Source organism: Triplophysa dalaica, chromosome 16 (genome assembly GCF_015846415.1).
Source record: "Triplophysa dalaica isolate WHDGS20190420 chromosome 16, ASM1584641v1, whole genome shotgun sequence".
Taxonomy (NCBI): domain Eukaryota; kingdom Metazoa; phylum Chordata; class Actinopteri; order Cypriniformes; family Nemacheilidae; genus Triplophysa; species Triplophysa dalaica.
In genome coordinates this window covers 10575904-10601964 of record NC_079557.1, presented here as the reverse complement: position 1 = coordinate 10601964, position 26061 = coordinate 10575904, and the positions used below count along the sequence as shown (strand labels likewise).

At 38.0% G+C, this 26061-nt stretch overlaps 1 protein-coding gene and 1 long non-coding RNA gene across 3 annotated transcripts in view; one reads left to right on the top strand and one right to left on the bottom strand.

Annotated features, from left to right (window-relative positions):
* Positions 1–26061, bottom strand: part of gria1a (glutamate receptor, ionotropic, AMPA 1a) — a 66871-nt gene that overhangs the window by 32858 nt on the left and 7952 nt on the right. For both annotated transcript variants that reach the window (XM_056769002.1, XM_056769004.1), the window contains exons 4-7: positions 18768–19007; positions 11756–11940; positions 7853–7906; positions 187–345 (exon numbers count right to left, since the gene is read on the bottom strand). In XM_056769002.1, the coding sequence (XP_056624980.1) occupies positions 187–345; positions 7853–7906; positions 11756–11940; positions 18768–19007 (638 nt within the window). The remainder of the gene's footprint in view (positions 1–186; positions 346–7852; positions 7907–11755; positions 11941–18767; positions 19008–26061) is intronic.
* The window catches only part of LOC130437613 (uncharacterized), a 46891-nt gene continuing 21668 nt past the window's right edge, over positions 839–26061 (top strand). The window contains exons 1-2 of the long non-coding RNA XR_008909208.1: positions 839–1269; positions 7856–7956. This is a non-coding gene — a long non-coding RNA (uncharacterized LOC130437613). The remainder of the gene's footprint in view (positions 1270–7855; positions 7957–26061) is intronic.

Below are 26061 nucleotides of genomic sequence, written 5' to 3'. Positions count from 1 at the left end.
TTTTGTATATTAGATTTTGAGGTAATTCAATTTCGCTCCCGGCAAATCCAAGCAGTGATTTATTGTACAACTATCTAATTGCGTTTAGTTTTTAGGCCCTTATTCGGTTCTTTTCAGGTATTTTTCATCTTTTCAGGTACATTAGTTCACTGTGAATGATTTAATCTGGTGTAGTGAGCATCTCACCTTCAATCCTCGCTTGGGAGATTTGGCATCTTTGTTATCGAAGTCCATCCACTGCTGCACTATTCTACTGACGTTTGGATGTGCGTAATTCACCAACTGAAACCCTGTTACATTAGCTTCACCCTTCTTGAACTCTGTCAGGTCGACGTCCAGAAATCCCTTAAGGACCACAAAGAACAGGACAACAAGTATCATTAACTAATAAAAGCATGGATTTGCAACAGCTACATACATGAAACAGCTGTGGGCCTGTTCGACGATTAATCGCGATTAATCACTTCCAGAATAAAGGTTTGTGTTTACATAATAGGTGTCTGTGCACTATGCATTTACATTTTGTGTTTACAAACACATACACGTAGATGTATATATTAAATATATATAAAAATATATACAGTATATATATATAAAAATTTATAGATATAATTGAAATTATGTATAAATATTAACATATACATGCAAATACTTCCTAAACAAATACATGTATGTGTTGAAGAGTTTATTTCCAAAACGACATAAATATTTCAAAAATCATGTTTTTTATTATGTTTTTATTGCTTTAGTTAGCTGTATTTTTTCGAATTATTATGGCTGAAATATAAATAAAACAATTGCAGTTTGATTGATATTAATTGGAATGCGGCATAAAAAAATGGATAAAAAAAGTGTTATAAAAATAAGAAGAGTTATCTCTTTTTGGAAAAGAGACAGTATTCCTGTACAGTATGTGTTTAAAGACCATTTCATTGGACACGCCCGCGCATGACAATTTTGAAGTAACACAAGTGGCCCGGGACTTGATAGAGCGAGCAAGCAATAAACAAACATGCCGTTAAAGATAGCTAAATATTCTGCAATCTCTGGTTGTGGAAGAATACAGTCGCTGCATAACCTTCCTTCGGATTTCCGATATTAGGAATCGGGGGTTTAAGTTTTTTTTAAAGACGTTCCAGCTCATGTGGGAAAAACATGGAGCGTTTGTTCGTTTCATTTTTTGAGGATTCCTTCGTAAACAAGACACAAGATATGTGGAAAGAAGTGCCTTCAATATTGGATCCGATAGGAATGGCGCAACAATCTTATGTGAGTAAAACATTTTTGTAGTATGCGTCACTATTGCTTTTTTAGAGATTGCTTGATGTGCCTGTAACGGGGTGAGAGACACGACACAGACAGGAGGGGTGATAACAACAACCCCACTGGGGCATTTATTGCACAAATCCACAATAAATAAAATAAAAGGTTTCACCCAGGGTGCTCGTAACATAAAGTCCGCGCTCGTGCAGTTAGGTCGTTCACGCTCGTGTCTCCCTCGCTGTCCTCTCACTCTCTCGCGCTGGGGGTCAAACGAGGACAGCGGTGGGTGCGACTAACCAAGGACCCTTAGTGGTGTGAGCACGCTTCTTTTATGCCCGGCAGCTAATCAGCGTCAGCTGGACGCAATCAGCGTTAGCTGCCGGGCCGTTTCCAGGGCGACGCTGATCCTCGGTCGGCGCCTCGCCACAGTGCCCTGAACACTATTCATATGAGATAAATATTACCTGGGGACGTCTAGTGTCACCTCTAATGATCACTGGTCTCAAATGCTGACAGGTACGGTCATATATCATAATACGCAATACAAGTATAGGCTGTACAAACTATACGCAAAACATTGCCATTACATCCGGGAAATAAGTCAGTAAATTTGAGGCAAATCATCCTATGCGAATGCATCACATGAAATACTGACCGGGGGATGTCATTTATAAATCACAGGAGGTCTCCAGATAATACTGATGCTGTGCGAAAACTGTGAATGGTGCTAATGTGTAACCTAACGTTACGTCTCGAACCAAATTCACAGAAGGCTCCAACTACGCGAACTGCTATCCAATCAAAGCGGACGGCGTTTACTTATAATGTCTTCAATGCGGAACGCCCATTAAAACTGAGCGTTTGCAGAGCTGGCCTCAAAACTGGGTAGAAAATAGACAATTGCTTATTGATTTTTATGTTTCTAAATGTAAAAAACACGCAAACGTCATTGTTAGACCTCACACAACAGTATAAAACAATAAACAAGCCCAGTTCATCACACCTTTAAACAATCCGTATGGTACATTGACATCTAGCAGTTCAGTTTGGTCTCGCAGTCTAATTTGAAAAGATTGGAGAGACAAGTTACTTCCCGGTTTCTTTTGATTGTTAACAGAAATAATCTACAGGCACTCTATTGTTTATGAATGTGTACTGGAAGTTCAGTTGGGGTCACACAAGTGCGCACGCGCAGTAATGTTTGTTTATATTGTTAAGATGAAACTGTCTTTAAATACAAATAAATGTGCACAGACATATATTATGTAAACACAAACTTTTAGCTTTTTCTGGATGTTGAACAGCTACAATCATTTGTAACAATTATGAAACTGGATTTTTTCTAAATGGTGCAACATGTCCCTGCTGTTAATATTTAGCACAGTACATGTCCAACACTAAAGTTTTAAGTACAGGCAATGGAGAGGACACACATGCTATATAAAAGCACACAGCCATTTCCACGGTCAAAAAATAAGGATACAAAAATCCCATTTTAACCACAAGTCAATCAGTAAAGACACCCTGAAATCACATCAAATATGATAACGAATTCTCAGGCACTGTTAAAAAATCTCAACTTTAAACCTTAATAGGAAATAGAGGTTAAATCTGCTGCTGAGGGAGTAGTTTTCACATTAATGGTCAGATGCCGTAAGGAGAGCATGAGGCCAGGTCTGTGGAGCGCTGTTAAATGTAATGCAGGGTTTAAAACTTTAACAGAAAGAACACTTGGGTCAATCACTTAATGAAAAAGGCTAATCCCTATCATCCACCGAGACTGCTTATCTAAGAAAGCTCGGCCTTTATCCGACGCGAGGACTGAAAACGCAGAGGCTATGAATGAGAATCTGTGGCATAAAAACAGAAGCAGATCCTTAGAAGTTGTTGGAGGTCTGGCTTTGATCTGGCAGGATCTTTTTAGTAATTCTAGCACTTTTCACACAATCCAATCAACTGAGGAAAGATGCTCTTCGAGTGCAGTCTCCCACCCACTCTGTGCACCTGAGAACAGAGCTAAAGCACTGGCCATGAATACAGCAGCTTGCTTTAGATGTTCAGGAATAGAAAAAAACATGGTTTCCTTTCTTCGCTTTCACTGTTTGCGTGTATGAGCTGACCAAATACACATGCGAGGGTGCGGAAGATTTGTTTGTGATCTACAAAATATGAAGGTATGTGTGTGTTTGACTCTGTACTGAGTGTAATAGCCCTTGTCAGGCTGTTAGTGTCTTTGATCTTTTATTCCTAACACGCTCAGTCCCAAAGGGACAGTAACGTGTGTCTGTGTTCTTTGGGAACATCTGCTCCACGAGCCAAGAAACAAGTACTGCTAACATAAGGACTTTGAAAAGTGTATGTTGTCATGGTGATTACTTATACACTTATACAAAAGTTTTTAATCATGCTGCATTGTTGTGTTTGGACTGAGAAGAATTTAGGGAGGATTGTCAAAACATTACATACAACACATTAACAAAGTTTATTCAGACCAAGCCTAGAAGAATGACTACAAAACATTAATATTCTATATTAAAATATTCAATAACAACATCAATAATAATAATTAAATATTGACAATATTTTATAATAATAATTAAATATCGCCTAACTGTTTTGCAATTGTAATGAATCAACATTAAAAATAGCCAATATTTAGACTAATAATAAAAGCTCAATATTTTATAATAATAAATTATTATATTATTTACAATTATTAATAATTCAATATTAAAGCATTGCCAATTTGTAATAATAATTCAATATTAAAATATTGCCAATATAATAATTATTGTTCATATAAAATGTTAAAAGAAGTCAATGTATGTTTTTGTTTTTCAATGCATTTTTTAATTACAATACATTTTCTCAAATGATTAGTCCAATAACTACCCTTTGAAAGTTTTTTTGAAAGTGTTTTGACCGTTTTGTATCACACACCTCATATTTTGATTTAATCTAATCTGAGGGGGCATTAAAGCAAATAGTGTGCAAATATGCTCCCCCCAGGATCACTGTTGGCCAGTACTGAATAATGATGTTTGTTTAATTGCTTTTGTGTAGTATTTTAAATCTGATGAAGGCCAAAGCGTTTAGACCCCAACCAGTGTTCTGAGTGAGAAACGCTGCATGAGATCCAATCGCATTAACCCTGACAGGGTGATCATACTGAAGGGCTTTATTTTGTTTTCCGCCAACTATACATAATCCAGCTCATCACATACAGACTAAATAAGTAAATTGACATGAAATATTGATTTGAGTTGATGTTCTTTTATCTATTGAGAGGAAGGACCTCAGAGAGACAGTGTGAGAGATTGGTTGCCACTGACAACCGTCATTATACACTGAAGCGGCTTTATTATAACAATATCTGATCGTAGAATGGCATGTTTTGGACCAATCAGAATCATATGTTCCAGAGAGACATCAGCAATTCTGTTTACAGAAATACAGCAGGAATATCACCTACATACGGCAATCTTCCTTCACAGTCAGATCTCCTGTAACTTTGAATGGATGCTGCCGCGAATGTAGAGAAACCCTACCACACAACGGGCCTCTAGGCTAAAGTGTCAATTCACAAGCTCATCACTCCCTGTGGTGAGAGAGAACAAGGCAGAGATACTCAAGGCTGTCTGCATCACTGCACAAAATACTGAGCGCACAATCCGAGATCCACGTCGTCATATTTGTGCCATGGGAAAATATGTATCGCATGCTTTTCTTTCACTCGAGATAACTACTGCCTTTGGAAGCAATCAAGAGCTCATTCACCAAACAAAAGGGCTTTTATATGAAATTAAGAGAAAACAAAGCAGCAGTTTGTAGAATGAAGCTTCGGCTGATTTCAAAAAGCGTAGCGGTTATAAAGGCACATCAGAAAGTCCAATTAACACTACAACAACATATAAAAAAAAACAAATAGACTATAAACAAACACACATAATTGCAGCCTCTTACATTTCAACATCTTTAAAGGAACAGTTTCACTAATATAAAAATGATTTCGTAATTTATTCATCCTCATGCCATCCCAGATGTAAATGACTTCATTTAAACATTATCGCTACTATGTTACCAATTATTTAAAACGATCATTCATTGCTGTTCTGACATTTTGTGCTACCAACAGATTGTGCTGAAGTTTCACACGAGTTAGGTTTAGGGTTTGGGGAGGGTTTAGTCTACAAAAACACAAAACATTGCGCCACCACCTGTGGATTATGAACCAATACTACAACACACTACATTAAATAAACAAACCAACACCCCAATTGCGGCTAAAGTTCCACCCACCTGCGGCTGACCCGCACATCTGCAGCTAGCTCCGACCTCTGTTTTTACCTAACTCGTTGAGTGCATGCAAGTTTTTTGTGAAGACAACTACCAAAATTTTCAGAAGAGTCAGAGGCGGCATGAAATTTGACAGAGGCGGCAGTGGAAAAACCCTGGAGAAGCTCCAAAATACACATATGTGCATTTAAAGTAATTCAAAGGTGGGTTCATTAATGTATTCTGAAGAGGAAAAAATATGTTTGTGAAAAAAAATATTTTAAGCTTATTTATCAATAGATATATTCCATATCAATTGAAATATAAAAACGAGCACAGAATGTCGATCTCATTGTTTCTTACATTTCTCATGACTAGTTCTTCTCATACACACTTCATTCAAATACTTTAATTCATAATTTAAGTATTATAAAAAATATTGGGTGAGCTCTGGAAATCCAGATTCAAACTCGTATCCTTCAAATGAGCATCACGGCTCATGTGTTAGATGAGATTGACTAACCACTAGGTCACGGGTCCATATTAACCTCATTCCAAAACCACTGCCTTGATGCTAGGGTGTTATGGGTGACTTAACGTTTGACGTAGTCACTAATCTGAAATTGAACTTGGGTCTGAGTAGCTGGGAAACGCAGATAAAGTAACACAGTAAGCAGTGCATCACATGACATGTCGGTCTGATTAAAGAGAGTGTTACCACTAGAGAGAAGACGGAGGAGAAATGGGGCTTAAACAGAAGTCATGTCAGATGTCTCTGATTACAATGGCTGATTTTTGAAGCACTGCTACGCCAGACGCTCTGTCACGACTGCCTGAATCGTCTTCATTTTTTGGTCAACAGTGCAGTGTCTTGGCATTGTTTCTCGTGTAGATTATTTTCTCTCATAGCAACAGTGATCTGTTTATGGCGAGGCACAACAGATAATGCCCTTCATTTGTTTGTGCCTTTTGGAATTGATGACAGGATTTTGACTGATTTTGTCAGTATTTCGCTAAACGGGAGCCTCTAACATTTGACTATAAATTTAACACACTAAACCAAATCAGTGAATTTAGATTTTGGGTGATATTTTAATTTAAGTTTTGACATCACATCTTATTGTAGTAGGGGCGAGCTACAGTATATACCGTTATTGACAGTAATTATTATATTAAAACCATGATGATATATTCAGACTCATGTTGTTCGGAACCTGTATATGAATCTTCCTTCTGTGGAACACATACAATGGAAGTCAATGGGGGCCACTTGTTCAGTTACCAACATTCTTCAAAATATCTTCTTTTGAACTCTGCAGAAAATAGGAAGTCAACAGGTTTGGAATGAAATGAGAGTTAAATAATGATATAAGAATTTTAATTTTGGGGTGAACTATCCTTTTAAATTGATATGCTATGGATATTAAATCTACAGTATGCAACCAATACCAAATTTTTATGTTAAAAAATGTGTGGCACATCTGCTCAGCTTTAGCTTTCAACTGAAGTAGAAAGTATACGGTAGCTCCCACTGGTCATAAAAACTGTATACCACAAGGGGGAAGGGTAGCTTTCCAGTGTATCCTCTGTAGCAGGTGCATGTATCGCTCGACTGAGTGGATAGAGTTGTATCTTTTTACGCTCTGTGTCCCTGTAAATGTGGTGCAGTGAGCTGGTGATGTTACTATAGAAACTAGCCTTCAACCAAGACTTGGACACAGAGGGGAACGCTTACACGGGCATCCGCTCAGAAATCCGCACACACACTTTCACACACGCGTTCACACACGCAAACACTGTGTAAATATTATTGAGATCCCGGACACTAAGAGGAATTTCATCACAATCCTTAAAATTCAGCTATTATGGAAATATCAGGCAGTTGCAAATCGTTATTGCTTTGCAAGCTTGATCATTTATTATTTACAATTACACCTAACAAACTGGCCAGTCTGGTTTCATTTAAAATTCTCAGCAGTGCACCATGCACGTGCACGCCTCGAATATTAATGCTGCGATTATCATTGTTTCTGTTTAAATCAATTTGGCTTTCCATTCTCATACACTGAGCGTACGTACAGACTGCAGTAATCATTTGCAGTCCATCAGAATAACACATCCGTATGCCAGGAAGCATTTACGTATATCACATCTTATCCGTTAGTCATATAGCCTGTGAGTAGTTTCTTACTGTTGGTCAGTAGTGAAATTATGCAAATCTTTCAAGCATAGTTGTGACATTCAAATTCTTTGAATTATTCATAAGGTCTGTCATACAGTAGTGTTAATGTGAGTGGTGTTTGTTTTGGCTTACCAGGTTTGCTAGGATGTAATGGTAACTCTTCACATTCTTCCCCTGCTCAACGATCTGGAACAGACAGAAGAAAAGCTACTGTAACACACCACTGAGGTAAAAAGGTAAAAATAAATTCAAAAGTAATTCATTCAGGCACTTGAAATCTTGAAAATGGACACTTCTTTAAACTATATTTTATATTTATTAAAACGTTTATCCCATGTTCTGAAATAAAGATCTGTTCATGACTTTGATCAATCTTTAAGTGCCGTTTGATATAGTGAGAAGATTTTTTAAGTTTTTGAATAAAACAAATTGATATGTTACACTAAATGAATTTCCAATGAATAAAAGCAGTCACATGTTTTTGAATGGAAATTGACCTTTTTATGTTGATTTAGATGATAAAATTGACTTATTTGTAAGTCTAAGTTTAAATTTGTGCAACCGGCCCCTTACGAAGCTAATCTCAGATCATGATGTGAAAAAATGAAATAACATTTAAAGACATAATTTCATTTCTGATCTTGAAACTGTCATTCTTCTGCCCTGTCACTTTTCAGTTGTATTACATTTCATAAAAATCTAATAGAAAGAAGTCCTCAGTTTTGGAAAAAAACTGTTGTTGTCTAAAATGCTTGAGACAGTGGTAATGGAAAAGTAATAGGGACAGTAATTGTTTAATATAAAACGTGAAAACAGAAAACCCAAAAGAAAGAAAGTGTATGTAGGAATCTACTCCAAACAGAAATTCTGTCAAATGCAACACTGCATAAACATAAATATGACCCTGGATCCCAAACGTAGCATGGCATGGGATCACAAACGTAGTCTTACGTAGCATGGGATTTTTTGAAAAAGCCGAAAATATCTTGCAAAAATATTCTATGCTAAAAACCATTAGGATATTAAGTAAAGATCATTTTCCATGAAGATATTCTGTACATTTGTAAAATTGGATTTTTTTGCACCCTCTGATTCCAGAGTTATAAACTTCATCTCCACCATATATTGTCCTATCCTTTACAATTTATACATCAATAGAAAGCTTAATTATTCAGCCTTTCAGATTATGTAAAAATCTCCATTTCCAAACATTAATACTGGTTTTGTTGTCCAGGGTCACAAATGAAGATCAAGGAACACAATAAACATTTGCGTGTTAATATTTCGAAGACATCAAAAAATAATAACACATTTACATAATTTGCACTGTTAAGGACAAAAACATGAGTCTAAAGAAATTCAATATATTGTGCAGTATTGAACTTCAACCCTGTATTACCATATTCAGGCAAATAACCCATAACACAGCTCCATATCGATCTGCTTGCTTAAAACAAAACATACTTGAACAAAACATTGATAAATCAAATCAAAAGTCAAAGACAAATCCCAAAAAATGAACAAATCACAACATATGCAACATTTTCCATATATTCCGACAAAAAGGTGTGTGTTAATATTGTATAACGGGGTGTTCCTGACAAATCCCACACCAAGATTTTTTCCATAATAGCGCAATCTTTCACAGCAATCATCAATTAAATCAGCAGGCAATTAGTGTGTATCAGCATGTGTGTGTGTGTTTCCCTCTTCCCTCATGTTGGCAAAAAGATGGGTGTGGGAAGGAGGCGAGACACGCTGAGAGGATGGAGAAAGATTGAAACGCTGTCTCTGGGGAAACCCACTTATACTCTAATGACTGCTGAACCACCGTCATAAAACCAACCAAAAACACAATTTCAGCATCATAATGATCACGACACACATTCATCTAAACGAACACACTCGCTCATTTAGGTGTCTTTCCGAAAGCTGTGATATTTACATTCACATGATGGTTCAGTCTGAATTACAATCAAGATGCCTATGTGTGTTTTTCCAGCAAGACAGAGGTGGAGAATGAAGATCTATGATGCAGGTTTTCTTTGTGTGTGTGTGTATAGAGATAACAAAGCTTCTTCAGCCACCGAGAGGACAACAGTGGTGGAAAACAATGAGTCATATGTTGACGGGAGGAACACATTAGCACTCTTCTCAGTTCTGTTTGAACTACATCAACTGAGGGTCAGGGCTTTGCCCGGTGTGGATGAATGCGAGCCAGCTTATGTATGTGTGGTGTCAATGGGTGCCTAAGAGTCTGACACTATCAAACTGTTATGTTTTCAATGGTTAAAATAGTGTTTGATCAAATTTTTTTCGCACATTTCTTCAAGTTGTGCAAGCACACTTTAGCTTGTGGGCATGACAGACAGTAGCATTAGTTATTAATGAATGCACCAGAAGGGTTCTCTCCTCGGGCAGGCCAGCCCAGGGCAAAAAGCACCAGTGACCTTCTTTTGTATCTCAAATGTCAAGATCAACACTAATGCAGACTGCAAAAATCTAACTTAATAAAAAAGGAATCCACTTTTAGCTGGTTTCTGCATTTGTATGCTAATGTGCTTCTACTTGACAAAAAAACCTTCTCACACATACAGCATATGCATTTAACTTTTCCAGGGAAATACCTGTTTCGGGGCCATTCAGGGCTAAATGCTAGTTTTATAGAATTCCCTAAAACTGGCAAAAATCTTCCTTTTATTCACTAACCATCTTCAGTATCTAGTTTAACCAGATAATGAAAAGCGCTATGATGCCATTAAAGTAAGCGCTGTAATGCTTTTCAATGCAAATGCGCCTCCTTTCTATGTAAATCAGGCATATTTTAGGATCGGTCCTTTGTTCCAAAACTATTTTTATGCTGTTTGCCTCACGCACAATAATTCCCACCCGTAGAAAACAAGGGGTAGATGAGATTTTGTTTAAAAGAGCTTTTGTGTACTTTTTCAGCAATCAAAACAGCAATAATTTATCAAATGATGGAGAGGATATACAATCCGGGATACATCCAGACACACATTCTGCATTTTAAAGAGCTGTCTGGATCACAGTGGTGCTGATGCTGTACAGCCTCTTTAAACTATGCCAGATGACAGTAGTCGGCTGCATCACAACCTAGATGACGATGACGATTTGCATTGAGAAAATTGCATATAGCACTAATTTTGAGGCCTGGTCCACATTGCTACCTAATTGAACAATTTCTTTAGTATACCAGACACAAAACATACAGCAGACAGCGCATGCAAAGTAAGGCCGCTATTAGCAGACACAACTCATTCTTCTTCACATCTCTTTTCTTCATGTGCATGGCCATTTGTGTTAGAATAGATGTTTATATTCTAGGAAAAATACCCACAATGTTCTTTTCTGGCACACGTGGTGAACGCATGGTGATGGATGATTGCTTTCAGAGAAGAAAACTTTGTGTAGATGTGCTGTGCAAATTTCCGCAAAACGATGGAACAGCTTTATCTGTGGTCGTATGCTATCAATAACACAACGCGTCCTGTCGAGGGTCTTCCATTTAAGCCATGAAATAGAGAGAAGGAAGGGAAAAAGAGAAATGGCACACTGTCATTAATTACAGTTGCGAATTGATGCCTCTTCCTGCAGGCAGAGGGGAAAGGTGACAGAAAATCGGCGCGTCATCACGGCGCTGCTGCCAAACCCAAATGTCAACCCAGTGTTATTTATCTGCTCTGTCCTTGGAGCTGTGTGCGCGAGAGGGCCGCTCTGGAGCACTTTGCACTGGCCGCTCCATCTGATAAGAGTGACCGAAGGCTGCGTCTGGATGCTTGGGATCTGAATAGCATTTTAAGTTGAGTCATCTCGGCCTGCTGGTGTTTACCAATACATTTTCATAACGGCATGGATATTCCTAGAATTAAAGATGACTAACATAGTAGGTGTTTGCAATGAGTGGACGACATATTTTGGGCATTTTAAGGAAAGAATATGCAAAATTTGAAACACAATAATATGGAGAGTTAGACAGCTCGCGGGACTATAATGAGAAGAGCGAGATGTAATTACCTTTTTCAGTATGGTGGTGAGCCTCTCAAGCTCACAGTCGATGATGATTTGGCCCTCCTTCCTTTTGTCCAGATCCTGGAACACTTTGACGAAAGATGCTTCTGTCATTGTCTCCACATTCACAGAGGTCACCAGCCAGTTACGCTCGGCTGATGTGTCCAAAACCTTCTGCAGAACCGACAGTCCTAGAATACAAATGTGAAAATGCAAAAGCATTCTATTAGAGGAACATTCTAGGACACGTGAGATGCTTTTATGAAAGCAGCGAGGCACTGAAATGTAAATTCTATATATAGGTAAACAATAAGCCTGTTTGAGAATATCTAAAAAATTCAAGATGTTTTGTACACTTTTTATTTTCCTGTTTGCCATTTTTTGGATTTCCGACTGAATTTGGCATTCACAATTTTAAATGTACACCATATCCACATTCAGTGGTGTAAATAGTGGTGTTTATGTTTTCATAAAACACTGCTGAAAGTGATAAACATTATTGTATGTGTTGTCAGTCCTATGAAAAGACATAAAAATAAAGGCGCTTTTTTTTCTAAAAGTCTGTTTTTTAAAGTGAATTACTCTGAGCCTGAGGGGCCCAGGAATCTACACACGGTTGTTCTTGGTTCCAACAGGCCACAACAAATGGAGAAAACATTTCTTCTATCGTGTGGTATATAATTATTATTCTTAAGCAACTCAAGTGTCATTTTTCGTAATTTCCGCCTGAATTTGGCATACCCAATTTGAAACAGACCCCATAACCACATACAGTGGTATTTATGGGATATTTTTGTGTAATCTAACAGTAAACTTCTAAAAATTGCCAAATGAAAAAGATTATGTAGCATTTGTGGCTAGGTGTAATGGTGGCATACAGTTATTATTCAAATTTCATACATCATAATTCATTCGACTTGCACTTAAACTGTGGTAAAATATCAATTAATCCAACTGGAGATCAATATTCTGTAGAACATTTGATATATAACTTGAACATGTTGGACATGCTGTATTTGAGCGTTATGTAAAATGTCCATGATCATCCATAATTTTATGGGGGCTATGACATGGGGATGTGATGAATTTAGGCCTAAATAAGTTTATTTGTGTACGATGAATGCCAAAATGGTGCACTTCTCGAAAAACTAGAGACTCTAAGCTTTCAAATGATGAAAACATTAAGGGAATGCTTTTATGACGTAATTTTTGAGTTTAACAGGTTAAATTAGTAAGTAGAATTTACTTATATAGTACTACAGGACCATTGTGTATTTTTGCGGCATCTAGCGAACTGTTTTGGGATACCGTAGAAAAAACATATCAACAGCATTTAATTGCAAGTAGACCCACTGTGTATGTAGATAGAAATAGCTCATTCTAAGGTAAGAAAACATAGTTTCATTATATGAGGTCTTTATACCTTTGAACACATAGTTATGTATATTATATTCCATTTATGTCAATAGATCACCCCAAAATTACACACAGGACCTTTAAACAGCAAAGCTGCCCAATGTGCTAAATATTAATAAAACCAGCAAAATAAATGCTATACATGTTATAAAGAACATAAAAATGAGAATCAAAACAAAATTTACAAAAATAAATTTAGCCTAGATTACTTTGGGAAACGTAAAGAATGCTGATTCAACGCTGGTCCAGAAGAACTTCCTGTTTCAGTTTTTTGACATTACACAAAAGTTTAAACAAAATACAACCAACAAAAAATCTATAACTGAATCAGAATCTTAAACAAATATCTTTATGATTTTATTATATATAGATTAAAAATATGAACCTGAAGTGCTTCTGTACCAGTGTTTACATCTTGAAAAGTGGTCTATAGATTATAGATGGAAATATTTTTTTAAATGAACACTGAGTTTTGCTTGTATGGCTTTTTTATAGTTTTCATGAATTGAAGTGAACCCCAATGTGAATGTATCGTGTTACAATGAAAGCATTAGAAAGAACAAATGCTTGTACGCAGAAGCAAGTTCATTAGAGAGCAAAAACAAACTAAAACAATCAAGCAGTGTTGAGGACTGTAGTATTGACACTCTATTATCTGCATCCACCTCTGATCATCTAAATGTCACTTTATTGGCTGTGAATTCGGAAAACATGTCAGGAAGATACAGAAGAGTAGAGAGAGAGAGAGAGTGAGATTCAGCAACATTGCTCACAAACAGTAATGGGGTTCGATTACTAAAGACATTGATCTCAGCATCAGATTTACAGATGGCAGATGTATATGCACAACCCTGAGAGACCAATCAGTGAATGCAAATCACTCCGGATAGAAAACAGTGCTCTTATCATCCATCACAAATGCATCAATACCTTAACACAACTCCAGTCTACTGATATGCTTTACTGTTTGCTGCATACATAGTCAGCATCTTAACTAATGAAATGATCTACATAAGCAGCAACTTTGCATCTCAAGTAACCCAAAAATGTATAAAAATTAACTTATTTTTTAATCAAATGAAAACTATTTGATACATTTAAGTATAATTGAGAATATATTTGAAATCTAAGTTTCCACCATTTTTTCTAATCACACAGCTTGTTGCAATGCATTCTGGGATTGCTAGGTCTGGTCTGCTTAAATGACTCTTCATAATGAGACAGCATGATTATACTGCCTACCATTCAAAACTGTCTTACGGCCTACGGTGCCTTGAAATGCTCCCTATAAAGGCAGCTCACTAGATTCTAAAACAGAGACATTGTCTATAGCCATAACAACAAATTCGACTTTACTTTCACACAAGAGGCAGCCATTTTTGAAGGATCCCATGACACGAGTTGAGAGCGAGAGCCTGTTTATGTTTGCAGTTACTGCCAGTGAGAGTAGCACAATGACCAGAACCTTCAAACTCATCCAAACCCCTCTAAACACTCCACCGCTTTTAACGTCAATCTCTACTTTCTGCTGTAAACGCTTTTTACCGTATGTGCACAGTCAACACATCATCAAAAACTCCTGCCTCTTGCAATTGGATACAGTGCATGCTTGACAGCTCTACAAAAATACATAAATAAATCCCATGTGAGCATTTATGTTGGGAATTGTTCATGAAGTGTTTAATGGACTTATTTTGTATGCATCCAAAATAAAAAAGTGCTCTTGGATTTTAAGCCGTTTCTTTAACGCAACACCATACAGCTTTTGCAAGAGCCCTAATTAAAAAGAGAAAAACATAGGATACATGCTATATACTTTATGGACCCATTGAATCTAACAGAAGTATTTCATTCATGGGGTGGGATGAACCACAAACTAGATCACTAAGAGTTGTGCCATTCTGTGAAAGTGGACTACACAAAGTGAGTTTAATTGAGAACTCGAACTGGACCTTCAAAATGGAGATCAGCCACGAATTCCACTCTGTTTTTAAGTGTGTTTCTTCAACTACAGGCAATTTGGGGTATGTTTGGAAATTATCATTTGCAATTTAATATACATAACTATGTTTTTGGAGATGCGTATAAAGACCTTACATAATTTACCATTATGTTTAAATGACAATATAATGAGATTCTATCTACCCACACCGCAAGTCCCCTCGCATGGAATTCACCATGTTGTTTCTACAGTAGCCCTAAACGGACAAACTGCTCTACAGAGTACGTTTTGTAAATATGTTATTCCCTTCAGCAGAAAAACAAAAACGTGATGACATCTTGTCAGCCACCATATTGCTTCTAAAGGGAGGGGCGAGGGGTGGAGTGAGCCGTTGGTTGCAATACGCAAACTTCACCCCTAGATGCTGTTAAATTTCATACACTGGACATTAAAAGCAATGATAACATAATCATAAAGATGACTATATGTAAACTTTTATCATTTAAGATTGAAAGCCTGAGTGACAAAAGTTGTAACAACCAAAACTACACACAAAGGGCATTTAAAAAAAGACAAAAATAAATCTATTAGTTTGAATAAAAAAAATGACCTCTGGGACAAAAGAAAGACCAAAAGTTTAAGAAACACCTACATACAGTTAAGTACGGGGGAATCATGTAAAAATAGCTTGATTCGGAAGTATAGGAAGCACACATCGATGGCAGGGGAGAGGAGGAATATTGATTTCCTCCTCTGCTTCAGACCGCCTCTGTTTTGAGCACTTGCCCTTTGACCCCTCTGCATCTGAGCCAGTTTTGCTTTCTGTTTGACTCAGTGTGAGTGCAGCTGGACCACTTTAAGACTGCAGGGTGATTTGACATTAAGGGGCTCACGCTCTCAGCAGGCTGAACAAATGACTCACGATGCACACCAAGAACAGGGCCAGCGGGGAAAGATGCCTCTTCTTAGCCTCATTCTTGCTCATCTGGGGTGGTATGAAGCCAACAGAGTACTATGCTAACATGAAACCCAGCGAGCTGCTGTGAAATTAAAGTAATGAAGTATCTGTGTACCTGCATAGGGAGCTTACGGCCAGCTGTTGGTGTGGACGGGTTCACATACATGTTGGTGTGGACAGGTTCACATACAGGCTACATACGGTCTCATACGTATGCACTTAAAAGGCTTAAAATAACCCGGTAGACAGTGCGGTGCTGTATCTAGGCAACAAGAGGCTGGTGATATGGATTCCTTCAGTTTGGTTCCTCTCAGTCACAGAGTTAATGATCCCACAATCTTAACCCAGAGCCCTCAGCACTTTCACAAGATAAAACCATCACCCAGACACTCGTGGCACGCACACAGGCGTGCATCAAACCTGTTGTGCGTCGACCAATGACAGAACAGACAGCCGCAATAAAAAAGGAGAGACGGGAAAAAAAGGAGATGGGAAAGCTGATGGTAAAAGCGATTCAGTGCCCAAAGCATTATGGGTCACTTTTTCTCCACCTGTGTCCTAAATAACCTGCAACATTCAGATTGCATCATGTTTCCATCATGGCTGAGATGAATGCCTGTGACAGATGGTGACACATTACGGGGATATCGCTGCCGATTGGCTGTAGGGGGGATGGGAAGAATAGCACACCTGGTGCAGACAGGTGTGCCAGACATGGGAAGTGGCACAATTTGCTCATGACTTTTCTGGAGCAGATCTGGGACTTTCAGGAATTTGCAATGACAGCATAGCCCTGTTTGGGACTTGGAGTTGCTGGACTTAAGCAGGATAGATTTTATTCTACAAAACACTAGCATGGATCATTATAATATCATTTGCTTATCTAGAGTGATCTACACTATGGGAAATTCCAGCGTTATGGATGTGACATTTTCAAATCTTCTTTTAAATTCTCAGAAAATGTTTAACCAAAATATTGAATCGTCTGTTTATATTTTCCAGTGCAGACATCAGAAAAATATCCGTCAATACATAAGTTTTCTGTTTTAAAAGAGAGCAAAATTGATTTGTTATGGATGTGACGAAAAAGTCAAAAGATTTCTGTGAATTAAAATATACAAACCAGAAGCAATGATTTCCAAGTAATTTAGAAGGGATGGCTCTTTATAGAACATAAAATAGTTATTTTATTAACATTTAATGTGCCCATAGATGAGCAAAATGGACCCTTATGGATGTGAAAATTTGGTTGTGGATGTGACAATTCACTAATGCCATGGTCAGACTAGACTTTGAGCATGCGAAATTCATTCCGGTCTGCATGCATATGATTGGAAGTCAATGGAGTAAAAAGGCAAGTGTGACCGGGGCCTTACCGGACTATGAAAACTATGCGTTGAAAACCTTTTCTTAATTCTTTCACCGCGATTGACCATTAATCCCGTCATTAAAAAAAGTTCCCCGCCGGAGACGAGTTATTACGGCAATTGGCGTTTTTACTGTTGTGCAGCAGGTGCCGCTGTTACACACCTTTGGGAAAAAGTACAGAATCCCAGAACCAAGAATGTATATATATAATTGGTTTTTAAACATTGTTCTGAGTGTAATTTGGGCGGACTCTTTGACAAAAAAAATGTTGTCACAAAAAGGAGTGATAAAAAAATTACAAATGAAGATAGAAGAATACTGCGATGGATTGGCACTCCATCCAGGGTGTATCCTGCCTTGATGCCCGATGACTCCTGAGATAGGCACAGGCTCCCCGTGACCCGAGGTAGTACGGATAAGCGGTAGAAAATGGATGGATGGATGGATAGAAGAATAAAGTTTCTTTTGTTTAAAACCAGGGACTCTGTTCTTTCATTGGACTTATTGTTTGTCCATATATTTGTTACAGAAAATGTACTGTGAGCCATTCAAGTTTGGTGAAAATGTTAGAAAATGCTGGTGCCGGCTGGCAACATTTTTAAAATAGGCTGGCCGGGAAAGAGTTAAGATTGACATTAGCATGGAATTGCCCATATAGGACACATGAATGAGCCAAATGTGGGTCTTTACACAGACTTGATGCATGTTGCACAGTATTTACGCAGAAAATGATGGTTAACAGTCAAATATGGATTATATGGATAAATATGGATCACTTAGGACAGAAAATAACATGTAACAAAGTAGTAAAGATGCTGCACGAGCCTCTACCAGTCTATCTGCTTTCTTGTTATGTGATGCAAAGTTGTTTAGCTGCATTACAATATCTAATCTTATTTATATTATGGTCAAATGTGGCTTCAAACCTAATACTCCATTTCTGTAGGCTTGACATACCGAACAAGATTTACACTTTCTAAATGGCAACATTACAAACACATTCATGGTACGCACTGAGCACAACCGCCTCATTTTGGAAGATATCCATGGAGAAAGACAAAGAAATGAGCTCTAAGTGCAAACCGAAATGCATCCACTCAGATCAGAACACCACAGAAAAGCGACACGCAACCAGGCAGCTCTCTCATGAGTCACATCTATATGTGTCACTGCACACCAACAAGTTCACAAACAAAGCGAGAAGAAAACAAAAGTTGACTAAATCTGCACACCAGCCATGTGGGGGTAAATATTTAGACTCCAAAACCAAGCAGCCATAATTAAAATGGAATTATAAGAGCTCTCAGCTATAGATCATGAAAAGCAGGTCTCACCAGAGTCTGAGCTGTACATGTAGACAAACTTGGTCCACTTGTAGTGTTCAATAACACCCACAAGGGCATCCTGCAGTTCGGGTCTCAGTTGGATGACGAACTGATTGGAGTTTTCCATGGGGAAGCTGGGCGTCACAAAGCAGACGTGCAGTGCGCCGCAGAACGACATCAGCATGTTCACCGTCTTCCTGTCATAAACTCCAATGATGGCATAGACTCCTTTAGCAAACTGCGAACAGACTGGAGAAGACAACGGAATGTGATTATTTAAAATATAGACATAGAAATATATACACATTTACATCGCATGTGTTTGCATGTATCTGGGCGTTAAATCGGAGTGCAAATGTTTTCACAATTAATTTAAAGTTTGCAGTTGGAATACAATTTAAAAGCAAATGGCAGACTCGCCGGCATTAGATGTTTTGTGTTTTAATGTCATAATCTATGCACAGCAAAATCGCCAGTGTTAAAAAAGGGTAAAATTAACTCTCACAGTGTATATGTAATCCACACTTTAAGAGTGTAAAAATTTCAGTGTATTTTTTTGTATAGCACATTTAAAAACAACACACGTTGGGCCAAAGTGCTTTACACTTAGAGAGTTTAGGTTGTATATAGACTGTGAGTGTCAATTTGACATTTTTTAAAACTGCCGATATTACTGTGTGAATATTATGCTAAACCAAGACAATCCCACAGGAATTCGTAACTATTTTATGTGGTGGCAATTCGTATAAATTCGTGCAATCTTGTTTGTACGCTTTTTTCTAATGATCGTATGTTTTTGTATGATTCACATTGTACAAATTCATACAAATCAGCCACTTTGTAAAATAGTTTAGAATTCCTGTAAAATCAGGTTGACAAACCACATAGTGTACCTCCTGTATTTAAAATAATCCAGACTAACGTGAAAAACATTCAAACAAACATTTTTCTGAAAGGAGCTTTTTTTTAAGAAAAAACACATTTACGCAATAACACGTGAACGAGACCAGTGTTTAGCACCTCGCTGATTTTCTCACTTGTTGCCAAGCTATTAATAATTATTTCAATGGACTGAAAATTGTCCCGAACAGAATGTGAAGGGGCAGATAATCAATGCAAAAAAGAGTCTCATACAAAGAGTCTCCCTGACATTTACCAAACAGCGGGGCACTTCTCTATCTCGGCTGCCTTGAACGTTGAATATCTTTTCCTCTCACCGTCCCCCTCCCTGTTGGTGGTAAAATTTCCTCCATCTGTTTTGAACCGCCTTTCAAAAGCAGGTTTCCCTGTTTATTCATTGAAACGCTGCATCACGCTCTGTTGTTGCTATCTTTGCCCTGGCCGGGTTATTTTCACTTGAGCTCAGGGACTTACGTTTCAATGCTGCAACTAAACAGATTGAAGTTGCAGTCTGTTCGCTGCCGAGGCCCAAATCCCAGCGGGGGCAGCCCGAGGGGCGCAGGGGGAGCAGAAGCGATAGGCATGGCCATCACCCAAACTGCCTGCCCCACCACGCAATAGCCAACAAGTAGCGGAGTGCCAGCACTTTGAGCGTGTGTGTTTTCGACCGCTGGCCTGTGCATGGTCTGTGACTCATTTGAATGTTCAGCCACTACAGGTTACGTGATAAAGGGTTTATGTAAACGCTGTGTTATGTCTCAAATGTGATGACACTGGAAGTAGCCAGTGGAGAATGCTGCTTGCAATGCTAAAGCCATGTGATTGCCATAAAATAAACAAACCTGGGACATTAAAGGGATAGTTCAGGCACATTTTTTAATTCTGACATCATTTAAAGGCAGGGTGTCCCATTTCTCATAGCCGTTGATGATGTTCAAATTACCAAAACAGACACACCCCTACCCCCATTTTTCACTTTCGTCAGTGCTCGGCTCGACTTATGTCCATCCTGTAGACTGTGCACCTTACTGCTGATTGGCTACAAGGTCGTTTTGGTACATGGCCTGACTTTGTCTAAACAAGCGTAATTCGGAAATCGGACCCCTGGCTTTAATCACCCTCTTGTTATTTCAAACCTGTATAACTTTCTTTCCTTTGCAGAACACAAAAGAAGATATTTTGAAGAAAGTTGTTAACTGAACGACAGCGCAACCCATTTACTTCTATTGTACAGTACACACACAAAACCAGTTGAAGTCAACGGATAGAGCAGTTGTTCGGTTACCAACATTCTTCAAAATATCTTCTTCTGTGTTCTGCAGAAGAAAGAAAGTCTTGTAGGTTTGGAATGACATAAGAGTGAGTAAACAATTATGGAATTTTCCTTTTTTGTGTCAAATGTAAAAAGTAAACACAAAGCTACCCATAAATATGAAAGAATCAACCGGTTTCTATCTCATTACTCAATATAACAAGAATATTGTGTAATATTCCACACTGAGACGCTAATTTAAAGTGTTCTTTCTACAATTTATATGAAAAAAATTCACAGACTCTGGTGCTAAGCAATAATGAATATGACACTTCTAACAGGCGCTGTGGTAAGCTTTGAGGTAATATTGGGGATGGTCTTATCACACTGTTCTGCTTCCTGTGTGACTGATGACTTGCACATTAATTCTGTCTGGGCTGAGTGGCGTGAACCCAGCGAGAAAGAGGGAGACAGAGAGAAAGAGAATGCAATGTGAGGGACAGAGTCCCTCTGTGTCAGCCTTTATAGAAGACATATGGCGAATTGAATCGAGCTCCTCCAAGTACCTTATGCGCTTGTTTTAAATGGTTTCACATTGTTTACTTTTTTGGCAATTTGTACCATGTTAATAAAGTGTGCTTGTTCAGCTACCACACATGATTGAATTTAAGGCTCAATTTTTTACATTAATAAAACATATTAATTTAACTTTATTTGATATGGTTTGGCATATGCCTTCATGCCTTAGAGTTTTATATTTATCTTTATATTAGCTCGGGAACTGAACATAGCTTTATTGCTTTGCTCAATGGAAAAAATAACCCTGTTAACCAGATGTTAAGTGATTAATGCCGCAAACGATAAAATGATTGTTTTCATGCTAAGCCGAGTGTTTTCCAAACCAGCCACGTGCAATGAGCTGTAGCTTTTTGTTGAATGCTTTTTTCAATGTATTGTGCTGCCAAGTAGCCCCGACCACATACACATCTCATTGGTCGAAAATTCGGATGCGTATGAAACCGATTGACATGCAGCATTTTCACACTCGGTATGTGAACAAACAAACTGCGTATTGCTAGATTTGCATCTTCACAATAAATAATGGTTTGTTTATTCCTATGTTGAGATTATCAGTTTAAATATTTAATGTATGTTTTAATTCAAATCATAATAAACATATTAATGTGACACAGAAATCAGTACATTTCATGATCCATCTCAAAAACACGTCACCTTGACTAATACCAGCAAAGCTAATCAGAGTCAAAACAGTAAAATAAAATACAAATTGGATCCGTTTAACTCATTTACAAAACAAAATGTAATAGAAATGATTTGCCACACGGCTGCCACTACTTTGTACTTTCCATGGGTGTACTGATGTGGCAGCAGATTGGACTGTGTGACTCCCTCTCTCTCCCTCTCTCGCTCACATCTGCTGCCCTGTTCTGAGGAGTTCCTCCTGACAGGGAGCACATGCTCGTGTCATCCGGCCCTCTAATGACAGGAACACACCGGTCGCCTGCAGTGGATTGTGTTAGTCTGAGTGGAGCCGTTAAAGCGATCCGGCAACCTCTGGCCATCCTGTGCTCCAAAGACCCTGCCAGCATCTGTCCTTCCTGGCACAATCTAACTAACCGATCTCAACGGGTATTACTAGAACGGGATATTAATGTGGGGATGACTGATGAACTTGTTGCGCTGAATGTTCAGTTGTGCCTTGACGGTGTGTGAAAAGCTAAATCTGGTGTAATAAGAATAAGATGCTGTGGTTATATAACAATGTAACAAGATTCAAGATAAGGAAGGAAGGAGGCGAGAACCGGAAGACATTTAAACATTTAATCAAGTAATAACAAAGTATAAAAGACAGCCGGCAGCCCCTCACGGACGACTTCCGGCAACAAAAACATAAATATAAACTTAACCCGGGCCCGGTCCTCTCTCTTCGACGGTCCGGTCGCTCGTTCTTTTATATGCTAACAATCTCCTACGTGATTCGAGCCCGGTGTGCGCACAGCTGGCGCTCATTCACAATTACTCACCGGTCTTGAAACACGGTCTCGCCCCTCCTACTCTACTACAAACAAAATAAAGGATTTTTGAAGCTATACTGTTGCCTTTTTAACAAAACTGAATCTGTCTATTTGGATTGTGCGTACTACTTGGAATAACGTCTTATGCACTTTCTTGAGATGCCAAACATCTCGTAAAATCCATATTGTCATTTAATTTCCTTTTGTGGATATTTCACAGAAAAATTACATTTAAACTTGATCCAAGAGGATTGTATCGGATTGACTTATAGTATAACAGTGAAGGAACAGCTTTGAAGCTGGTTTCCTGGACTGCCTTTCCAGCGTCTGTGTTTGTCCTCGGCCTGAATTTCATCAGTTCCCCCTAATATGTGTGAGGCCAGTCTATTTAAATGACGGCGTGTCTGAGAGATTTCTCGCCAGGCAGTGCTACGCAGTGAGCCCGCATTAAACTGCAGTCTGAGAACAGTCTCAGGTAGACTCCCTCCGGAGGATTGTGCCGACTAAATAGCCATTTCCTTCTCAATATGTTTCACTTCCTCTCTCTCTCTTCATCCTTCTAAAATCATGAGCAGGCAACCTAAGGATTATCTATAGCCATGTGCTCTAGCTTGTGCTGGTGCTAATAGCATGTCTGACAATGTAGAATATCTAAATAGCAGTGCAATAGAGAAGATTTTTAGAACTCCACCTCTACCATCTACAGCCTCTGTTTTAATGAGGTTCTCTGCTCTCTCCTTTGGCCTGTAGACCTCTGTTCAAACACACACATCATATCCTCAGGCACACTCCATGAACACACAAGCTCCGTGCCTCAGAGTAACCGTAGAATACAAAACACACACACACTGTGTCTCTCTCACCCTACCTCTCTTTCTTTGTCTGATACACAAATTTGTCTGTACTCATTGATGGGAGTCACACATCCACTTTAAACTGGAGTGTATGGCCGTAGATGGTTTAGGGGAAATGCTGTAATAATCACTTCTGTACTCTGTTATATCTGTGCCTTAAGAGAACAGTTCCAGGTCAGCTATACATAATGCGTTACTTCCAAGAAATGCAACTTTTACATATGTAAACACAGTACAGTATGCGGAATGAGAGCTTTACATGTGTTTGTTCTTCTTCTCAGAGTTTAATCATGTCTTGTAATGCTGCCTGACAGCTAACATGTATTCAATTGCTCTAACAAGGAATATACACTGTTTCAGACTCAATGTCACAACAGTAAAACTAGTTTATTATTAAGGTTGACAAGATTATCCAGATTTTCTTTTGTCTTTGTTCATTTCTGATATTTTAGTAGTGGTGCTTTATTGTGTGTTGACAGTGTGTAGACAGTTTGTACAATAAAACTTAATCAGAATAGTTGCAACTTTACCTTTCCCCACCATTGGAGAGATTTTCTTTCGTTTATCACTGCTGTCCTTCTGAAACCTTGTATCATAAATCGGTATTATTAGTCATCCTTTGTGTTTGCAAGGGGGATTTGGAAAATGTCTAACCAATAAAAAGTTTTAAAAAGTGCTTGCCAACAACACAGTATTTAAAATATTTGAAAGTAATTAAAAATGAAATTTCTGTAAAACAGCGAGTTTGGACATCCGAGGTTTCAGAAGGGGAGTTGTTGTGTTATGATACAACGATTTTTGTCATTCATGACAAGACTTAATATGTTTTTTCAGTTCATGTTATAGACAGCGACATCTTCTGAAAGAGTACAGCATTTGCAGATCCATAAAACAAGCAAATGCTCTATTTTACGTTCTAAATCTGATCTAGACAAAGTCAAGGTTAGACAAAAACACAAGACTAGACAAAAACACAAGACTAGACAAAAACACAAGACTAGACAAAACACTAGAACGTTTTTTTCACTCGTTTTTTGGCTTAGAAATCTATCCACATTCTGTAAGAGATACAAGAAAACTGGCTCTGTTCTCTTATTTGATGTTTTATGTTCATATATTCGCAGAAGAAAATATTTTTAAGATCTATGAAAGTTTTGTGAAAACATTCAAAAATACTTTCGCAGGCAGGCAACTTTATTGAAAAAAATCTCAAGATGTTTTCCTACTTACATTAAAAACCGACAATTTTTTTGTTCTGTTAAACACAAAATGAATTATTTTGAAGAATTTAGGAAAGCAAACGGTTATATGGGAACCTTTGTCTACGATTAAATGTTTTCCTACTTTGGTAGTCAATGCTGACCCAGAAATGTCAGTTGCCAACATTTTTCCAAATATCTTTCTTTGTTTTCAACAGAATAAACACATTTATAAATGTTTGGAACAACTTGAGGGTACTGAAATAACAGAATGTTTATTTTATAGGGTGGAGTATCCCTTTAAAAACCACTGGCGTGGAAATTAAATAAATGCCCTTAAAAGCACCATTGCTACAGACATTCATATTCAAGAAGACATCTCGAGGCACGTGCATGCTGCTCTATTTCCCTGCACTCCCTCTAGCTATTTAAGAACGCAAGAATGCATCTTAAGTAAACAACCTTTAACAAAAGTGCCCAATTGGGGTCAGATGAACCCGAATCCAGTCTAATTATAATGCTTACAGTTAAGACCAATTAGTCCACTCCACTAATGGTTAAAGCAAACCACCAACTAGTCTACTAAAGGCAACAAAATAATTATTAAGAGTAAAATTATATTTAAGCAATAAGGAATACAGCGCTGTGTTTTTCTTCAATATAGCCAAAGGGTAACGTTAATACCAAGGATGCAAATGTTTACTGCATTTTTTTTTAAATATAATGAATAATTGTGATTCTTTCATTAGATGACATGTAAACAGAAAATAAATGTGAGCTGCATAGTCAAACACAAAGGTTTGCTACTGTACTGTCTTTTATCATACGCTGCTTTTCATTTTAAAATATTTACATAATTCAAAACTGATGTTTATTTGTCTTTATCTAATAAAACTTTCTACTTGCCATGTGCGAACCAGGATCATAAAAAATCGTTTTAATGTGTATAACAGTAGTCATGTTCTAAGCCTGTCTGCTGACAAGCCTCTCAGGGCAGAAATGACCGTTATCATTCCTACACCAGAAGAACAAACCAATTTAGTGAAAGCCAGAGGCTACCTC